Genomic DNA, 15,619 nt, shown 5'->3' with positions numbered 1-15,619 from the left:
TTTAAATGCTCCTGCCGCTATCCGCCACATGCGAGCGCCTTTTTTGTCAATGTGACGACTTCCATTGCACTAGAAAAAAGTTCCAACTGAATTTAAGCCAAATAAAATACGTCACCAAGACAAACACGAAAAAAAAGAAGCGGATTTAAATGCTCCTGCCACTATCCGCCACCGAGCGCCTTTTTTTGTCATTGTGACGACTTCCATTGGACTAGAAAAGTTCATTGAATTTAAGCAATTGAAGACGTCACCTCGCATCACGAAAAAAAAAAAAGAAAAGGGAAGAAGAAAAAAAAAAAAAGAGAAAGAAGAAAACAAAGGAAAGAAAGAAAAAAGAAAATAGAAAAAGAAAAAAGATAAAAAAAAGAGAAAAAAAAAAAAAGAGGAAAAGATAAAGAGAAGAAGAAAAACAGAAGCCAAGGCAAAGAAACAGCAAAGAAGAAAAGAGCAGAGGAAAAAGAGAAAAGAAAAAAAAAAAAAAAAGAAAAAAAGGAAGAAAGAGAGAAAAGAAAAAAAGAGAAGAGAAAAAGAAAAAAACCAAAGAAAAGGGAAAGAAAGGAAGGAAAAAAGAAAAAAAAGAAAAAACAAAAGAGAAAAAAACAAGAGAGGAAAGAAAAAGGGAAGGAAAAGAAAAAAGAAAGAAAAAAGAGAGAGAAAAAAAAAGGTAAAAGGAGAACAGAAAAGAAAAAAGTGAAAAGAAAAAGGAAAAAAGAAGAAAAAAGACAAGAAAAAAAAAGAAAAAAAAGAAGGGAAAAAAAAAAGGGAAGAAAAAAACACAGAGACAAGAAAAAGAGAAGAAAAAGGAGAAAAAAATGGAAAGGAAAAAGGGAAAAAAAGAAACGAAAAAGAAGAAAAAGAAAAAAGAAAAAAAAGGAAAGAAAAGGAAAAAAAAGAAGGAAAAGAAAAAAGAGGAAGAAAAAAAAAAGAAAGAAAAAAGGAACAGAGTAAGAAAAAAAAAAAAAGGAACAAGAAAAAGAAGAAAAAAGAAAAAAAAGTAAAAAAGAGAAGAGAAAAGAGGAAGAGAGAAGGAAAAAAAAAAAATAAAAAAAAAAGAGAAAAAAAGGAAAAAAAAAGAGAGAAGAGAAAAAAAGAAGAAGCAGAACGGCAAAAAAGAAAAGAAAAAAAAAACAAAAAGAGAAAGAAAAAGAAAAAGAGAAAGAAAAAAAGAAAAGAGAAAAAAAGAAAAAAAAAGGAAAAAGAAAAAGAGAGCAAAAAAAGAAGAAAAGAAGAAGGAAGAGGGAAGAGGAAAGGAAGGAAAAAACGAAGAAAATAAAAAGAAAGAAGAGCGAAAGAAAAAAAAAAAAAAAAAGAAAAAGAAAAAGAAAGAAAAAAAGGAAAGAAGAAAACAAAAAAAAAGAAAGAGAGAGAAAGAAAGAAGGTAAAAAAAGGGAAAAAAGAAAAAAAAAAAAGAGAAATAGGAAAAAAAAGACAAGAAGAAGAAAGAGAAAGAAGAGAAAAAAAAGAGAAAGAAAAAAAGAAGAAAAAAGAAAAAAAAGAAGAAAAAAAAAAGGAAAAGAAGAAGGGAAGAAAAAAAGAAAGAAAAGAAAAAAGAGAATGGAATAGAGGGGAGAGGAAAGGAAGAGAAAAAAAAAAGAGGGAAACAAAAGAAAGGGAAAAAAAAGATAGGAAAGAGAAGAAAGGGAATAAGAAAAGATAAAAAGAAGAATAAAGGAGAAAGGAAAAAATAGTAAAAAGGGAAAAAGTAGAGAAGAAAAGTGAAGAAAGAGGTAGGGGAAAGAAGGAGAGGGAAAGTAAAAAGAAAAAGGGGGAGGGAGAGAAAGAAAGGAGAAGTAGAAAGAAGAAGAGGAAAAGAAAAAGGAAGAAAAAAGATGAAGTAAAAGAGAGGGGAAGGGAAAAGAGAGAAGAAAAGAAATAAAAAAAAAAGAAAAGAGAAGAAAGGAAGAAGAAAAGAGAGAGAAAAGAAAAGAAAAGGAGGGAAAGAAAAAAGGAAGAAAGAAAAGGAAAAAGGAAGGAGAGGAGGGGGAGAGAAAAAAATAGGATAAGGGGAAAAGAAAAAGAAAGAAAAAGAAGAGGAGAGGAAGAATAAGAGGGGAAGAAAGGAAGAAAAAGGAATGAAGAAAAGGAAGAAGGAAAGAGAAGGAAAGAAGGAAGCGAGGAAGAAGAGAGAGAAAAGAGGGAGGAGGAGAAAAAAAACAGAGAGAAGAAAAGAAAAGAGATTAAAGAGGAAAGAAGAAGAAGAAGAAGGAGAGAGGGAAAGGGAGGGAAAAAAAAAAAAGGGAAAGTGGGAGGAAGAAGGGATAAGAGGAAAGGAGAAGAGGGAAAGAAAGGGAAAAAAAAAAAGAAAAGGAAGGAAAGGAAGAGAAGGGAAAAAAAAAGAGAGGGAAAGAAAAAAATAGAAAAAGAAAGAAATAGGAGGAAAAAAGAGAAAAAAGTAAAGGAGAGGAAGAATAGTGAGATGAAAAAGAAAAGAAGGAGAGAGAAAGAAAAACAAGGGAAAGGGAAGCAGGAGTAAGAAGGAAGAAAGATTAATGAAGGGAAAGAGGAGAAGGGAAAAAATGAGTAGGAAATGGGGAAGAATAGAAAAAAAGAAAAAAAAGAGTATAAGTGAGGGAGGATAGGAAAGATAAGAAAAGAAGAAGAGAGAAAAAAGGTAAGAAAAAAAAGGAGAAAAAATTGGGAAGAGTTGAAGAAAGGGGAAGATGGGAAAAGGAAAGAGAAAAGAAAGTGAGGGGAGGAAGAGAAGAGAGGTGAGGAAGGAAAGAAAAAAGTGGAGAGAGGGAAAAGATAAAAGTAAGAAGAGAAGGGGGAAGGAATATAAAAAGAGGAAAGAAAAGGGGAGAAGAAAAAGGGAAGAAGGAAAGGCAAAAGAGGGAAAAGGAAAAAGATGGAAAAAAAAGGAGGAGAGAAATAGGGGAAGAAGAAAAAAGAAAAAAAAAAGGGTGAGAAAGAAGGAAGAAAAAGGAAAAAAAAGGAGAAAGTAGGAAAAAAAAGAAGAAAAAGAAGGAGATAAAAAGGTAGAGAAGGAGAAGAAGAAAAGAAAAGAGGGAAAAAGGAAAAAAAGAGAAAGGGGAGGGAAAGAAGAGAGAAGGGTGGAAGAAAGGGTAAAACAAGGGGAAGAAAAAAGAAGAAGAAATGAAAAGGAGGAAAAGAGAAAAAAAGGAAGAAAGAGAGAAAAAAGAAATGAGGAGAAGAAGAGGGAAAAAGAAAGAAAGATAAAAAGAAGGAGAAAGAAAGGGAAAGTAAGAGAAAGAAAACAGGGAAGAGGAAAAGAATGAAGATGAAGAAAAAGAATAAAAGAGAGAAGATAGAGAAGAGAAAAAAGTAAGAAGAAGAGAGAAGGGGGAGTGAAAAAGTATAATGGGAAAGGGAAAAAAAAAGGGGGGAAAAAGAGAAGGAGTGAAGAGAAGAAAGAAGAGTGATGTGAAAAGGGAAGAGAGAAAGAAGAAAAGAAAAAAGAAGAAAGGAAGAGGGGAAAGTAAAAAAAAGAAAAATAGAAAGTAAGAGAAAGAGGTGACAGAAAGAAGGAAAAAGAAGGAAAAAAAAGGGGGAAAAAAGGAAGAAAAAAAGAAGGAAAGGAAGAGAGAGAAGAGAGTAAGATAGAAGAGGAGAAAGAGAGGGGGGAAGGAGAGGAAAGAGAAAAAAAGAGAAAAGAAAGAGAGAAGAAGAAAAAGAGAGAAAAGAAAGAAAGGAGAAGGAAAGGAAAAGAGGGGAAAAAAAAGGAGGAAAGGGAGGAAGAAAGAATAAGAGGAAATGGAAGAAAAAGAGAGAGGAAAAGAAAAAGAAAGGAGAGAGGGAAAAGAAGAAAGTGTAAGAGGAAAAGAAGGAGTGAAAAAGAAAGAAAAATAAAGAAAAAAAGAAAGAAAAGGAAGGAGAAGAGAAGGAGAAGAAGGAAATAGGAAAGAAGGGAAGTATTAGGGGAAGGGAGAAGAAAGAAAGAAAGGGAAAAAAAAAGGTAAAAAGAGAAGAGAAAATAAAAGAGAACGGAGAGTGAAAGAAAAGAGGAAAAAGGAAAAAAAAGGAAGAGAAGAAAAATAGAGGGAAAGGGATAAGAGGGGAAAGAGGAAGAGAAAAGAAGTGAAGAAGGGGAAGAAAGAAAAAAGAGGAGAAAAGAAGGAAAAAAGAGAAGGGGGAGGAAAATGGAGGGAAAGGAAAAAGTATAGGAGAAGAGTAAAAAGAGAAAAAAGGAAAGAAAGGAAGATAAGAGAAAAGGAAGAAAGAAAGGAATATGAAAGGGAAGTAGAGAGAGGAAAGAAAAAGGAAGGGAGAAAGATAGAAGAAAAAGAGAGTAGTAGAAGGAGAAGGGGGAAAAGAAAAGGGGAGTAAGAAAGAAAGAAGAAAAAAAAAAGAGAAAAAAAAAAAAAAAAGGATGAAAAGAGAAGAAGAAAGAGGAAAGGTAGGAAGAATAAAAAAGTAAAAGAAAAAGAAGAGAAAAAGAAAAAGAGAAAGAGAAAAAAAAAGGAGAAAAAAAAAGGGAAAAAGAAAAAAAAAAGGAAAAGAAAGAAGAAGGAGAAAAAAAAGATGAAAAAAGAAAAAAAAGAAGGTGAGTGAAACAAGGGAAGAAAGAGAAAGAGGAGGAAAAAAAAAGAGGAAAGAAAAGAAAAAAAAAAAAGAAAGAGGAAAAGGGAATGAGGGAAAAAGAAAAGAAAAAGAAGGAGAAGAAAGAAAAATAGGAGAGGAAGAAGGAGAAAAAAAAAAGGAGGAAGAAAAAGAAAGAATGAAGAGTGAAAGAAAGAGGAGAGGAAAAGAGGAAGAAAAAAAAAAAAAGAGAAAGTGTGAGGAAGAAAAAAAGAGTGAAAGAGAAAAAAGAAAAAAAGAGAGAAAAGTAAAAAAAAGAAAAGAAAAAAAAAAAGAGAAAGATGAAGAAAGGAAACGGAGGGGGGGAAAGAAACAAGAAAAAAAAAAAAAAAAGAAAAAGAAAAAAGAAAAAAAAGAAAAAATAAAGAAAGAAAAAGAGAAAAGGAAAAAAAAAAAAGAGGAAAAAAAAGAAAAAAAGGGAAAAAAAGGGGAAAGAAAAAGAAAAAGAAGAAGAAGGGGGGAAAAAAAAAAAGGAAGAAAAACAAGAAAGATAAAAAAAAAAAGAAAGAAAAAGGAAAGAGAAGAGGAAAAGGAGAAAAAAAGAAAAAAATAGAAAAGAAAGAAAGAAAAACGGAAGAGAGAAGAAAAAGAAAAAAGTAAAAGAAAGAAGAAAAAAAAAAGAGAAAAGGTAAAAAATAAAACAAGGAAAGAAAAGAAAGAAAAGAAGAAAAAAAAGAGAGGGGAGAAAGGAGGAGAAAAGAAAAGAAAGGAAGAGAAAAAAAGGAAAGAGAGGAATAAAAGAAAGTAGAGAGAGAAAGAAAAGAGAAAAGGAAAAAAAAAAAGAACAAGAAAAGAAAGAAAAAAAAAGAGTAAGGAAAAAAAGAAAAAAAAGAGAAGGAGAAGGAAGAGAAAAGAAAAGAAAAGAAGAAAAGAAAGGAAAAAGAAAGAAAAAAAAAAGAGAAAAAAAGAAAAAAGAAGAAAAAGAGAAGAAAAAAGAGAAACAGAGAAAAGAAAGAAAAAAGAAGAAAAAAAATAGAGAAAAGAAAAAGTGAGAATAGGAAGAAAAAGAAAGAAAGAAAAAAGAAAAAGAGATAGAAAAAAAAGAGAAAGAAAAGAGAAGGAAGAAAGAAAAAAAAAAAAAAAAAAAAGGAAGAAGAAGAAAAAAAGAGAAAAAGAGGGGAGAAAAAAAAAAAAAGAAGAGGGAAGAAAAGAAGAGAAAAAAAAGAGAAGAAAAGGAAAAAAGAAAAGAAAAAAGGAAAAAAAAGAGAAGGAAAAAAAAAAAAGAAAAGAAAAAAGAAAGGAAGAAAAAAGAAAAAGGGAAAGAGAAAAAAAAAGGAAGAAGCAGAAAAGAGAAAGAAGAGAAGAAAAGAAAAAAGAGAAAAAAAGGGAAAAAAGTAAAACAAAGGAAAGAGAGAAGAAAGAAGAAAAAGAAAAAAAAAAGAGAAAAGAAAAGGAAGGAGAGAAGAAAAAGAAAAGAAAGAGAAAGAAAAGAAAAAAAAAAAAAAAGAAGAGGAAAAAGGAAAAAGGAAGAAAAGAAAAAGAGAAAAGAAGAAAAGAAAAGAGAAAGAAGAAAAAAGAAGAAAAGAAACAAAAAAAAAAAGAGAACAGGAGTAAAAAAAAGAAAGAAGAAGGAGAAAAGACAAAAAAGGAGAAAAAAAGAGAAGGGAAAAAAAAATAAGAAAGAAAGGGAAGAAAAGGAAAGAAAAAGAAATGGAAGAAAGAAAAAAAAGAGAAAGCAAAAAGAAAAGAAAAAGAACGAGGAAAAGAAGCAAGAAAAAGAGAGAAAGAGAAGAAAAAAAAGAAAGAAGTAAGAAAGAAAGAAAAGAAAAAGAAAGAAAAAAAAAAGACAAGAAGAAAGAAAAAAAAAGAAAGAAGAAGAAAAAAGAGAAAGAGAAAGAAAGAAAGAAAAAGAAAAGAAAAAAAAAAAAGAAAAAAGAAAAAAGAAGGAAGAAAAAAGAAAAAAAAGGAAAGAAAGAGAGAAAGAAAAAAAGAGAAAAAAGAAAAAAAAGAAGAAAGAAAAAAAAGAGAGAAGAAGAGAAAAAAAAGGGGAAAAAAAGGAAAGAAGAAAGAAAGAAAAAAGGAAAAAAAAAGAGAAAGAGAAAAAAGAAAGGAAGAAGAAAAGGAAAAAAGAAAAGAGAAAGGAAAAAAAAAAGAGAAGAGAAAAAAAAAAAAAGAGGAAGAGAAAAGAAAAAAAAGAAAAAAAGAAGAAGAAAAAGAAAAAGAGAAAAGGAGAGAAAAAGGAAAGAAGAAAAAAGAGAGAGAGAGAGAAAAAAAGGAAAGAAAAGAAAGAAAAGGAAAAGAGAAAAGAAAGAAAAAAAAAAGAAAAAGAAGAAGAAAAAAAAAGGAAAGGAAAAAGAAAAAAAAAGAAAAAAAGAAAAAGAAAAAAAACAGAAAGAAGAAAAAAGAAAAAAGAAGGAGAAGAAAAAAGAAAAAAAAGAAAAGATAAAAAAAAGAAAAAGAAGAGAGGAAGAAAAAAAAAGAAAAAAAAGAAAAGAAAAAGAAAGAAAGAGAAAAAGAAGGGAAAAGAGAAGAAAAAAGGGAGAGGAAAGAAAAAACAGAAGAAAAAAAAAAAAAGAAAAAAAAAGAAGAGAGGGAAGAAGAGGGAAAGGAGGAAAAAGAAAAACAGAAAAGAAGAAAAGAGGAAAAGAAGAAAAAGGAAAAGAAAGAGAAAAAAAAGAAAAAAAGAAAAAAGAAAGAAAAAAGGAAAGAAAAGAAAAAAAAAAAGAAAAAAGAAGAAAAAGAAGAAAGGAGAGAAAGAAGAAAGAAAAGAAAGGAGGATAAAGAGGAAAAAAGAAAAAAACAAAAAGGAGAAAGAGAACAAAAGAGGTAGGGGGAGAGGGAAGAAGAAAAGAAAGAGAAAGAAAAAAAAAAAAAGAAAGAGAGAAAGCGAAGAAGAAAAAAGAAAAGAAAAAGAAGGAAGAAAGAAAAAAGAAGGAGAAAAAAAAAAGAAGGAAGAAGGAAAAGAAAAAGAAAAGAAAAAAAAGAAAAAGAGGAAAAGAGGAGAGAAAGGAAGAAGAAAAAAGAAAAAAAGAGAGAAAAAAAAAGAAAAAAAAGGGAAAAAAAAGAAGAAAAAAGAAAAGAAAAAAAAGAGAAAAAAGAAAAAGAAGGAGAGAAAAAAGGAAGAGGAAAAGAAAAAAAAGAGAAGAAAGGAAAAAGAAAAAGAAAAAGGAAGAGAAAAAAAAAAGAAAAAGAAAAGGAAAAAAAAAAAAAAAAAAGAAGAAAAAAGAAAGAAAAGAAAACAGAGAAGGAAAAAAAGAGAGAAAAAAAAAAAAAAAAAAAAAAGAAGAAGAGAAGGAAAAAAAGAAGAAGAGAAGAAAGAAAAAAAAAAAAGGAAGAAAAGAAAAGAAAAAGAAAAAAGAAAAAAAAAGGAGAAAAAAAGGAGAGAAAGAAAAAAAAAGGAAAAAAAAAAAAAGAAAGAAAGAAAAAAAGAAAAAAAAAAAAAGAGAGGAAAGGGAAGAAAAAAAGAAGAAAAAGAGAAGAAAAGAAAGGAAAGAAAGAAAGAAAGAAAGAAAAAAAAAGGAAAGGAAAAAAGAATAAGAAAAGGGAAAAGAAAGAAAAAAGAAGAAAAGAAAAAGGAGAAAAAAGAGGAAAGGAAAGAAGAGAGAGAGAAAGGAGAAAAAAAGAAAAAAAAAAAAGAAAAGAGGAGAAAAAAAAGAAAAAAGGAAAAAAAAAGAAGAAAAAAAGAACAAAAAAAGAAAAAAAGAAAAGAAAAGAAAGAAGAAGAGGAAAAAAAAAAAGAAAGAAAAAAAAGAAAGAAAAAAAAAAGGAAGAAAAAAGAGAAAAGAAAAAAAGAAACGGGAAAAAAAAAAGAAAAAAAAAAGAAAAAAGAAATGAAAAGAAAGAGCAGAAAAAAGAAGAAAAAAAAGAAAGTAAAAAAGAGAAGAAAGAGGAAAAAAGAGAGAAAGGAAAAAGGGAGAAAGAAGATGGAAAAAGAGAAGAAGAAGAGAAAAAGAGAAAAAGAAAAGAAGAAGAAAAGGAAAAAGAAAAAAAGGGAAGAGGACAAAAGAAGAAAAAAAAGAAGAAAAGAGAAGAAAGAAAAAAGAGAGAAAAAGAAAAAGAAAAAAAAAAAAAAGAGAAAGAAAGAGAAGAGAAAGATGAGAAGAAAGAGGAGAAAGAAAAGAAGAAAAAAAAAAAAAAGGAGGAAAAAGAGGAAAGGAAAAAAAAAAAGAGGAAAAAAAAGAAGGAGAAAGAAAAGGAAAAAGAAGAAAAAGAGGAAAAAAAGAAAAAAAAGGAAAAGAAATAAAAGAGAAAAAAAAAGAAAAGAAAAAAAAGAAAGAAAAAGAGGAAGAAAAAAGAAAAAAGAAAAGAAAAAAAAAAGGAAAAGAAAAAAAAAAAGAAAAGGAAAAAAAAAAAGAAAGAAGAAAGAAAAAAAAAGAGAAAAAGAAAAAAAGGAAAAAAGGAAAGAGAAAAAGAAAAAAAAAAAAAAAAGAAAGAAAAAAAAAGGAAGAAAAGAAAAAAAAGAAAAGAAGAAAAAAAAAGAAAAGAAAAGAAGAAGGAGAAAAAAAAGAAAAAAAAAAGAGAAGAAAAGAAAAGAGAAAGAAAGAGAAAAGAAAGAGAGAAGAGTAAGAAAAAGAGGAAAAAAAAAGAAAGAAAAGAAAAAAGAAAAGAAGAGGAAAAAAAGAAAAAAAAGAAAGAAAGAGAAAAAGAGAAAAAAGAAAAAGAAAAGGAGAAAAAAAAAAGAAAAAAAAAAGAGGAAAAAAAAGAAAGAAAGAAAAAAAGAAGAGAAAAGAAAAAAAGAAAAAAAAAAAAAAGGAAGTAAGAAAAAAAAAAAAAGAAACAAGAAAAAAAAAAAGACAAAAGAAAGAAAAAAAAAGAAAAAAAAAAAGAAGAGAGAAAAACGAAAAAAAAAAGGGAAAAAGGAAAAAAGAAAAAAGAAAAAAAAAGGAAAAAGAAAAAGAAAAACAAAAAAAGAAAGAAAAGAGAAGAAAAAGAAAAAAAAGGAGAAAAAGAAGAAAAAAAGAAGAAAAAAAGAAAGAAAGAAAAAAAAAAGAAAAAAAAAAAAAAAGAAAAAACAGAAGAAAGAAGAGAGAGGAAAGAGAAGAAGCAAAGGAAAAGAGCGAAAAGGAAGCAGAAGGAAAGCAGAGAGAAAAAGAGAAAGACAAAAGAGAGAGAGAAAAACACGAAAAGAAGAGAGACAGAAAAGAGCGAAGAACAGAAAAGGAAAACAAGAGAGAAGGAGAAGAAAAACAAGAAGGAAAAGAAAGGAAGAAAAGAAAGAAAGAGAGAGAGAGAAGGAAAGAAGAGAAAAGAAAAGGAGAGATAGAAAAAGAGAAAGAAAGAAGGTAGGAAAGGAGAGAGAAAGGGAAAGAAAGGAGAGACAGAGAAGAAAAAGAGAAAAAAGAAGAGTAAAAAAGAAGACAGAAGAGAAAAAAGAAAGAAAGAAGAAAAAAAAGAAAGAGACAGGAAAAAAGAGAAAAAGAGAAGAAGAAAAAAAGAGAGAGAAGAAGAAGAAAAAGAAAGATGAGAAAAAAGAGAGAAAAGGAGAGAAGGAGCAGAAAAAAGAGAAAGAAAAACAGGAGAGAAGGATAGGAAAAGAGAAAAAGAAGAAAAGAGAAAGAGAGACGAGAGAAAAAGAAAGAAAGAGAGAGATGAAAAGAAGAGAAGAAGAGAAAAGGAAGGAGACAGAAGGAGAGAGAGAAAAGAAAGAAAAAAGAAAAGAGAAGAAAAGAAGAAAAGAGAAGAAGAGGAAGAGAAGAAGAAGGCAATAGAAGAGATAGAAGGAGGAGGAAAAAGAGAAAAGAGAAAGAGAGAAGAAGAGAAAGAAAACGAAAAAGAGAAGCAGAAGAAAAGACGATAGAAAACAGAAAAAGAGAAGAGGAAGAAGAAAAAGAAAAGAGAGGTAAAGGAGAGAAGAAAAAAAAGAAAAAGGGAAAAGAAAAAGAGAAAAAAAGAAAACAGAGAAGAGAAAAAAGGGAAAAGGAGGAGAAGAAAAATAAAAGAAGAAGGAAAGGAGAGAAAGAGAGAAAGGAAGAAAGAGGCGAAAAAGAAAGAAAGAGAAGAAGACAGGAGGAAAAAGGAAGGATAGAAAAGAAAAGAAAAAGAAGAAGAAAAAAGAGAGAAGAAAAACAGAGGAAAAAAGAATAAGAAGGAGAGAAGAAGAGACAACAGAGGAAAAAGACAAAGAGAGAAAAAAGAGGAAGAAAGGAAAAAAGGAGAAAAAAGAAAAAAGAAAGAAAGAGAAAAGAAAAACAGAGGAAGAGAACAAAAGAGAAAAAAGAAGGAGGGAAGAAAAGGAAGGGAAGAAAGAAAGAAAAGAGAGAGGAGAGAAAAGATAAAAGGAAAAGAAAACAGGAAAAGAAAAGAGAAGAGAGAAAAGCAAAGCAAAAGAAAAAGAAAAAGAAAGAAAGAGAGAAAAGAAGAGAATAAGAAGAGAAGGAAAGAAGAGAGAGGAAAAAAGAAATAGAAAAAGAAGAAGAGAAAAGACGAAGAAGAAAAAGAAAAAGAGGAAGAAAAAGAGAAAAATAGAAGGAGAAAGAGAAAGAGAGAAAAGAAAAAGGAAAGAGAAAGAGAGAGAGACGAGAGGGAAAGAAAAGAAAAGAAAGAACAGGAAAAAAGAAAAAGAAGGAAACGGAGAGGGAAAAAGAGAATACAAAAATAGAGAAAGAAGTGAGAGAAAAGAAGAAGGAAAAACAGACAGTAGAGAAAGGAAAGAAGAAAAGAAGAGAAAGAAAGAAAAGATAGAAGAGAAAAAGGAGAAAAAGAAGAAGAAAAGAGAAAACAAAAAAAGAAAGAGAAAAAAGAAAAAAGAAAAAAGAAGAAGAAGAAGAGAAGAAAGAGAGGAAAAGAGATAAAAAGAGAGAAAAAATAGAGAGAGAGAGAAGGAAAGAAAAGAACTAAAAGAAGGAAAAACAAGATAGGAGGAAAAAGAAAACAAGAAGAGGAAGAAGAAAGCAAAAAAGAGAGTAAGACAAAGAGGAAAAGAGAGAACATGAGAGAGAGAAAAAGAGAGAAAGAAGAGAGAAAAGAGAAAGAAAAAGATGATGACAGAAAAGGAGAAAAAATAGAAGAGAATCAGAGATAAGAAAGAGCAAAAAAGGAAAAAGAAAAGAGAGGAAAAAAGAAAGAGTAATAAAAAAGAAAAAAGAAAGAGAAAGTAAGAAGAAAAAGAAAGACGAAAGAGAGGAAGAGAAAAAAGAAAGAAAGAGAGAGAGAGGGAAGAAAAAGAGGACAAAGAATAAAAGAAGAGAGAGAAAGCAAGAAAAGGAAAAGAAAGGAAAAAGGAAAAGAGAAAAAGGGGAAGAAGGAAAAAGATAGAAAAGAGAAAGAGAGAGAAAGAAAGAAAGAAGAAAAAGGAAAGAAAAAGAAAAAGAAGAAAAAGAGAGAGAGAAGAGAGATAGAAAAGAAGGAAAAGAGAGGAGAGAGAGAAGAGAAAAGGAAAAAGAAAGAGAAAAAAGAGAAGGCAGTAGAGAAAAAAAAGAGGAAAACATAGAAGAGAAAAGAGAAAAAGAGAAAAGAAAGAAGAAGAAAGAAAAGCAAAGAGAAGGAAAAAAAAGACAAAAGAAGAAAAAAGGAAAAAAGAGAAAAGAGGAGAAGAAAGAAAGAAAGACAAAAGATAGGAAAGAGAGCAGAGAAAGAGAGGAGAAAAAGAGGAGAGAAAAGAAGAGGAAAGGAAAAGGAAAAGGAAGAAAAAGAAAAAGGAGAAAAAGAAAAGGAAAAAGAAGGAGAGAGAAAAGAAATATAGGGAGAAGGAAGAAGAAGGCGAAGAGAAAAAAGAGAGAAAAGAAAGAGAAAGAGGAGATGGAAAAGAGAGAAGGCAAAGAAGGGAAGACAAGAGAAAAGGAAGAAACAGAGCAGAGAGAGAGGAAAGAAAAGACAATCAAAAAAGGGAAAAGAAAAAAGGAAAAACCAGAAAAAGAAGAAAAGAAAGAAAAGGAAGCAAAGAAAAAGAAAAAACAGAAAGAGAAGAAAGCCGAGAGAAGAAGAAGAAGAAGAACAAGAACGAGAAAGACAAAAAGAAGAGAAGACAAGAAGAGAAAAAAGAGAAAGAAGAAGAAAGAAGAAAGTAAGAAGAGAGAACAGGAGGAAAACCAAAAAAGAAAGAGGAGGGTAGAGGAAAGAGAAGAAAAGAAAAAGAAGGAGCAGAAAGGAGCAAAGAAGAAAAAAGAAAGTAAACAGGAAAGGAAAGACAAAGCGAAAAAAGAAAAAGAGACAGAAACGACAAGAAGGAGAAAGAGCAGAAAGAGAGGAAAAAACAGAGAGAAGAGAAAAAAGAGACAAAACGAGGAAAGAGAGAGAGACTAGATAGAGAAGAGAAAGAAAAAGGATAAAAAAGAGAAGAGGAAAAAGAGTAAAGGGAGAAAGAGCAGAAGAAGAGGAAGAGAAACAAAAAAAGAGAGGTAGAGATAAAGAAAAAAGAAAGAAAAAAGAAAAGAAGAGGAGAAGGAAAGAAAATAAAAGAAGGGAACAGGAGAAGAGAAAAGAAGAGAGAAAAGAATAGACAAAAAGAAAAAAAGGAGAAAAGAAAGAGAAAAAGAAGAAAAGGAGAAGAGAGAAAGGAAAGAAAGGAGAGAGAGAAAAGATAGAGTAAGAAGACGCAAAGGAAGACGAAGAAAAAAAAGAAAAACAAGAAAGGGACAGAAAAGAAAAAAGGAGAGAAAGGAGAAGAAAGGAGAAAGAAAAGAAGAAAAGAGAGAAACGGAGAGAGAAGAAAAGAAAGAAGAGAAAAAAGAAAAAAGACATAGAGAAAGAGAAAGAGAAGAGGAAAGAGAAAAACAGCAGAAAAAAGAAGAGGAAAAGGAAGCAAAGAAAACAGAAGAAAAAGAGAAGAAAAGAAAAAAGATAGAAAAGAAAGAAAAAAGAGAAAGAAAGAGGAAAAATAGAAGAAAGGAAAAAAGAGAAAGAAAGACGAAGGAAGGAGAAAGAAAGCAGAAGAGAAACGAAGACAGAGTGAAAAAGGAGACAAGAAAAGGAAAAAGAAAAAAGAGAGACAGAAAAAGAAGAGAAGAGAAAAAAAAGAGAAAAGAGAAGAATAGAAAAAAAAGAAGAAAGGACAGAAAGGAAAAAAAGGAAGAAAGAAAGAGGAAAAGAGAAAGGAAAGAAAGAGAGAAAAGAAAAAAGAGAAAAAAAGAGAGGAAGGAAAAGAAAGAAAAAAGACAAAAGAAAAAGTAAAGAGAGAAATACACACGAAAGGAAAAAGAAAAAGAGCAACAAAAGAAAGCAGACACAGACGGAATGAACGAAAGAAAACAAGACAGAGAGAAAGAAACACAAAACAAGTGTCAAATAGGAAGACAAGAACACAAGAAAACAAGAAAGAAACAGCAAAAAGGAAAAATAAAAAGACCAAAATAAAGAAAGGAATTGCAAAGAAAAATGAGGAAGCAAAAGACAAGTCAGATAGTACACAAAGAAGAAAAAATTTAGCAACAAGAAGAGTAGAAAAAAGCATAAAACAGGAAGAAACTGAAAAGACAGGCAAACACAGCCTAAAGGAAAAAAGAAAAATAGAAAGAGCGCGCATAGGACAACAGAAGAGAAGAAAAAGAAAATAAATGTAGAGAAACGAGAAAGGGAAAAGAAAGAAGAAAAGAAACAAAACAAACGTAGAGAAAGAAAACGATAAAGGAAAGATAAGATAGAAAAAACAAGGAGTGGTAAAGGAAAAGAGGAAACGGAAAGAAGGAAAAAAAAGAAGAGAACACGAGCAAAGAGAGGAAACGAAACAAATGAAAGAAGAGAAGAGCGATAATGAGGTAAGACAGAGAAGAATAGAAGACAAGTGTAGAAGAAGGACAAGACACACGAATACAGGAAGCACAGAAAATAAGAGAAGGAAAGGGTAAAAAGCAAAAAGACAAAAGAACGAAACCAAAGGAAAACTAAAAGACGGACAGAGGAGAGTAAAAGACAAAGAATAAGGAAAGAAGAAGAGAAAAAACGCAAAAAGAGCAGGAAAAGAGAATAAAAGTAAAAGCACATGAAAACAGAAAGTATAAAGAGAAGACAAAAAGGCAGATACACAGAAGAAAAAAGAGAAAAGAAAAAACAGAAAAAGAGAACATGGTGAAGACAGAGAAGAAGAAAAGAAGAAAGAAGAAAAAGAGACAAGGAAAAGCGAGGAAAGAAAAAAGTACATAAAGAACAAGCAGAAGAGAAACAGAAGAGAAAGAAGAGACAGAAGGAAAACCTAGTAAACGAAGGAAAAAAAGAGAGAGAGGAGGACAGAGAAAGAAAAAAGAAAAAGGAGTAAGAAACAAACAAGAAAAGAAAATGAGAAAGAGGAAAGTAGAAAAAAGAAAAAAGAAAATGAAGAAAAAAACAAAAAGAAAAGAGAAGGACGGAAAAAGAACGAAAAAAGTCGAAAAGAAAAGAAAGCAGAAGAAGATACGGAAGAAAGGAAAAAGAAAAGAGGGAGAGAAAAGATAAAGACGCCAAAAGAAAGGAAGGGAAAAGGAGAACAGAAAAGAAGAAAGACAGAAAACGGAGAAAAAGAGAAAAAGGAGAAAAGAACAAGAACAAAGAGAGAAAAAGGAAGAACGGAAAGACGAAAAGAAAAGAAAAAGACGACAAAAAGACAGGCAACAGAAAGAAAGAAAAAAGAACATAAAGAGAAAGAAAAGGAGAAGAGAGAAACAAACATAAAATGCAGGCAAAAAGAAAAAAAGAAAAGAAGAAAAGAGAGGAAGAAAAAAAAAAATGAAAAAAAAAAGAAGAGAAAAAAAAAGAAAAAAAAAAAGGAAATAAAATAAAGAGGAAAGTGGAGAAGAAAAAGCAAAGAAAAGAGAAGGACGAAGAAAAAAAAAACGAAAAAAAAAAGAAGAAAGAAAAAAAAAGAAACTAGAACAAAAAAAAAAAACGAAAAGATAAACAAGACTGAGAAAGAAGAAGAAAAGAAAAAGAAAAGAAGAGAAGAGAAAAAGAAAAAAAAACGAGAGAAGAAAAAAGAAAAGAAAAAAAGAGAAATAAAGAAAGGGAAAAAAAAAAGGAAAAAAAAGAAGAAAAAAGTAAAAAAAGAACGAGAGGAAAAAAGAAAAAGAAAAAAGGCCAAAAAGAGAGGAAAAAAAAGGAAGAGAAGAAAAAAAAAGAGAGCGGACAAGATGAAAAAAAAAAAAAGAAAAAGAAAAAAGAAAAAAAAAAAGGAAGAAAAAAGAGAAGAAGGGTGACAAAAAGATTAAAGTATATAAGAGTGGAGACAGAGGGGGAT

At 29.7% G+C, this 15,619-nt stretch overlaps 1 protein-coding gene and 1 pseudogene across 1 annotated transcript; both read left to right on the top strand.

Moving 5' to 3' along the window:
• Window positions 1-4,804: 4,804 nt before the first annotated feature.
• On the top strand, window positions 4,805-7,709 carry LOC118802822 (protein PXR1-like; the record flags this gene model as incomplete). Its single annotated transcript, XM_036563245.1, has 2 exons — window positions 4,805-4,903; window positions 7,599-7,709. Coding segments are annotated over 2 exons (210 nt in total), but the record flags the coding sequence as incomplete, so codon positions are not given.
• Window positions 7,710-11,523: 3,814 nt separating this feature from the next.
• On the top strand, window positions 11,524-13,691 carry LOC118802823 (annotated as a pseudogene).
• The last annotated feature ends 1,928 nt before the right edge of the window (window positions 13,692-15,619 follow it).

Source organism: Colossoma macropomum, unplaced genomic scaffold (genome assembly GCF_904425465.1).
Source record: "Colossoma macropomum unplaced genomic scaffold, Colossoma_macropomum, whole genome shotgun sequence".
NCBI lineage: Eukaryota > Metazoa > Chordata > Actinopteri > Characiformes > Serrasalmidae > Colossoma > Colossoma macropomum.
Note: the sequence above shows the minus strand (reverse complement) of the source record. Positions and strands in the feature narration are given on the sequence as shown.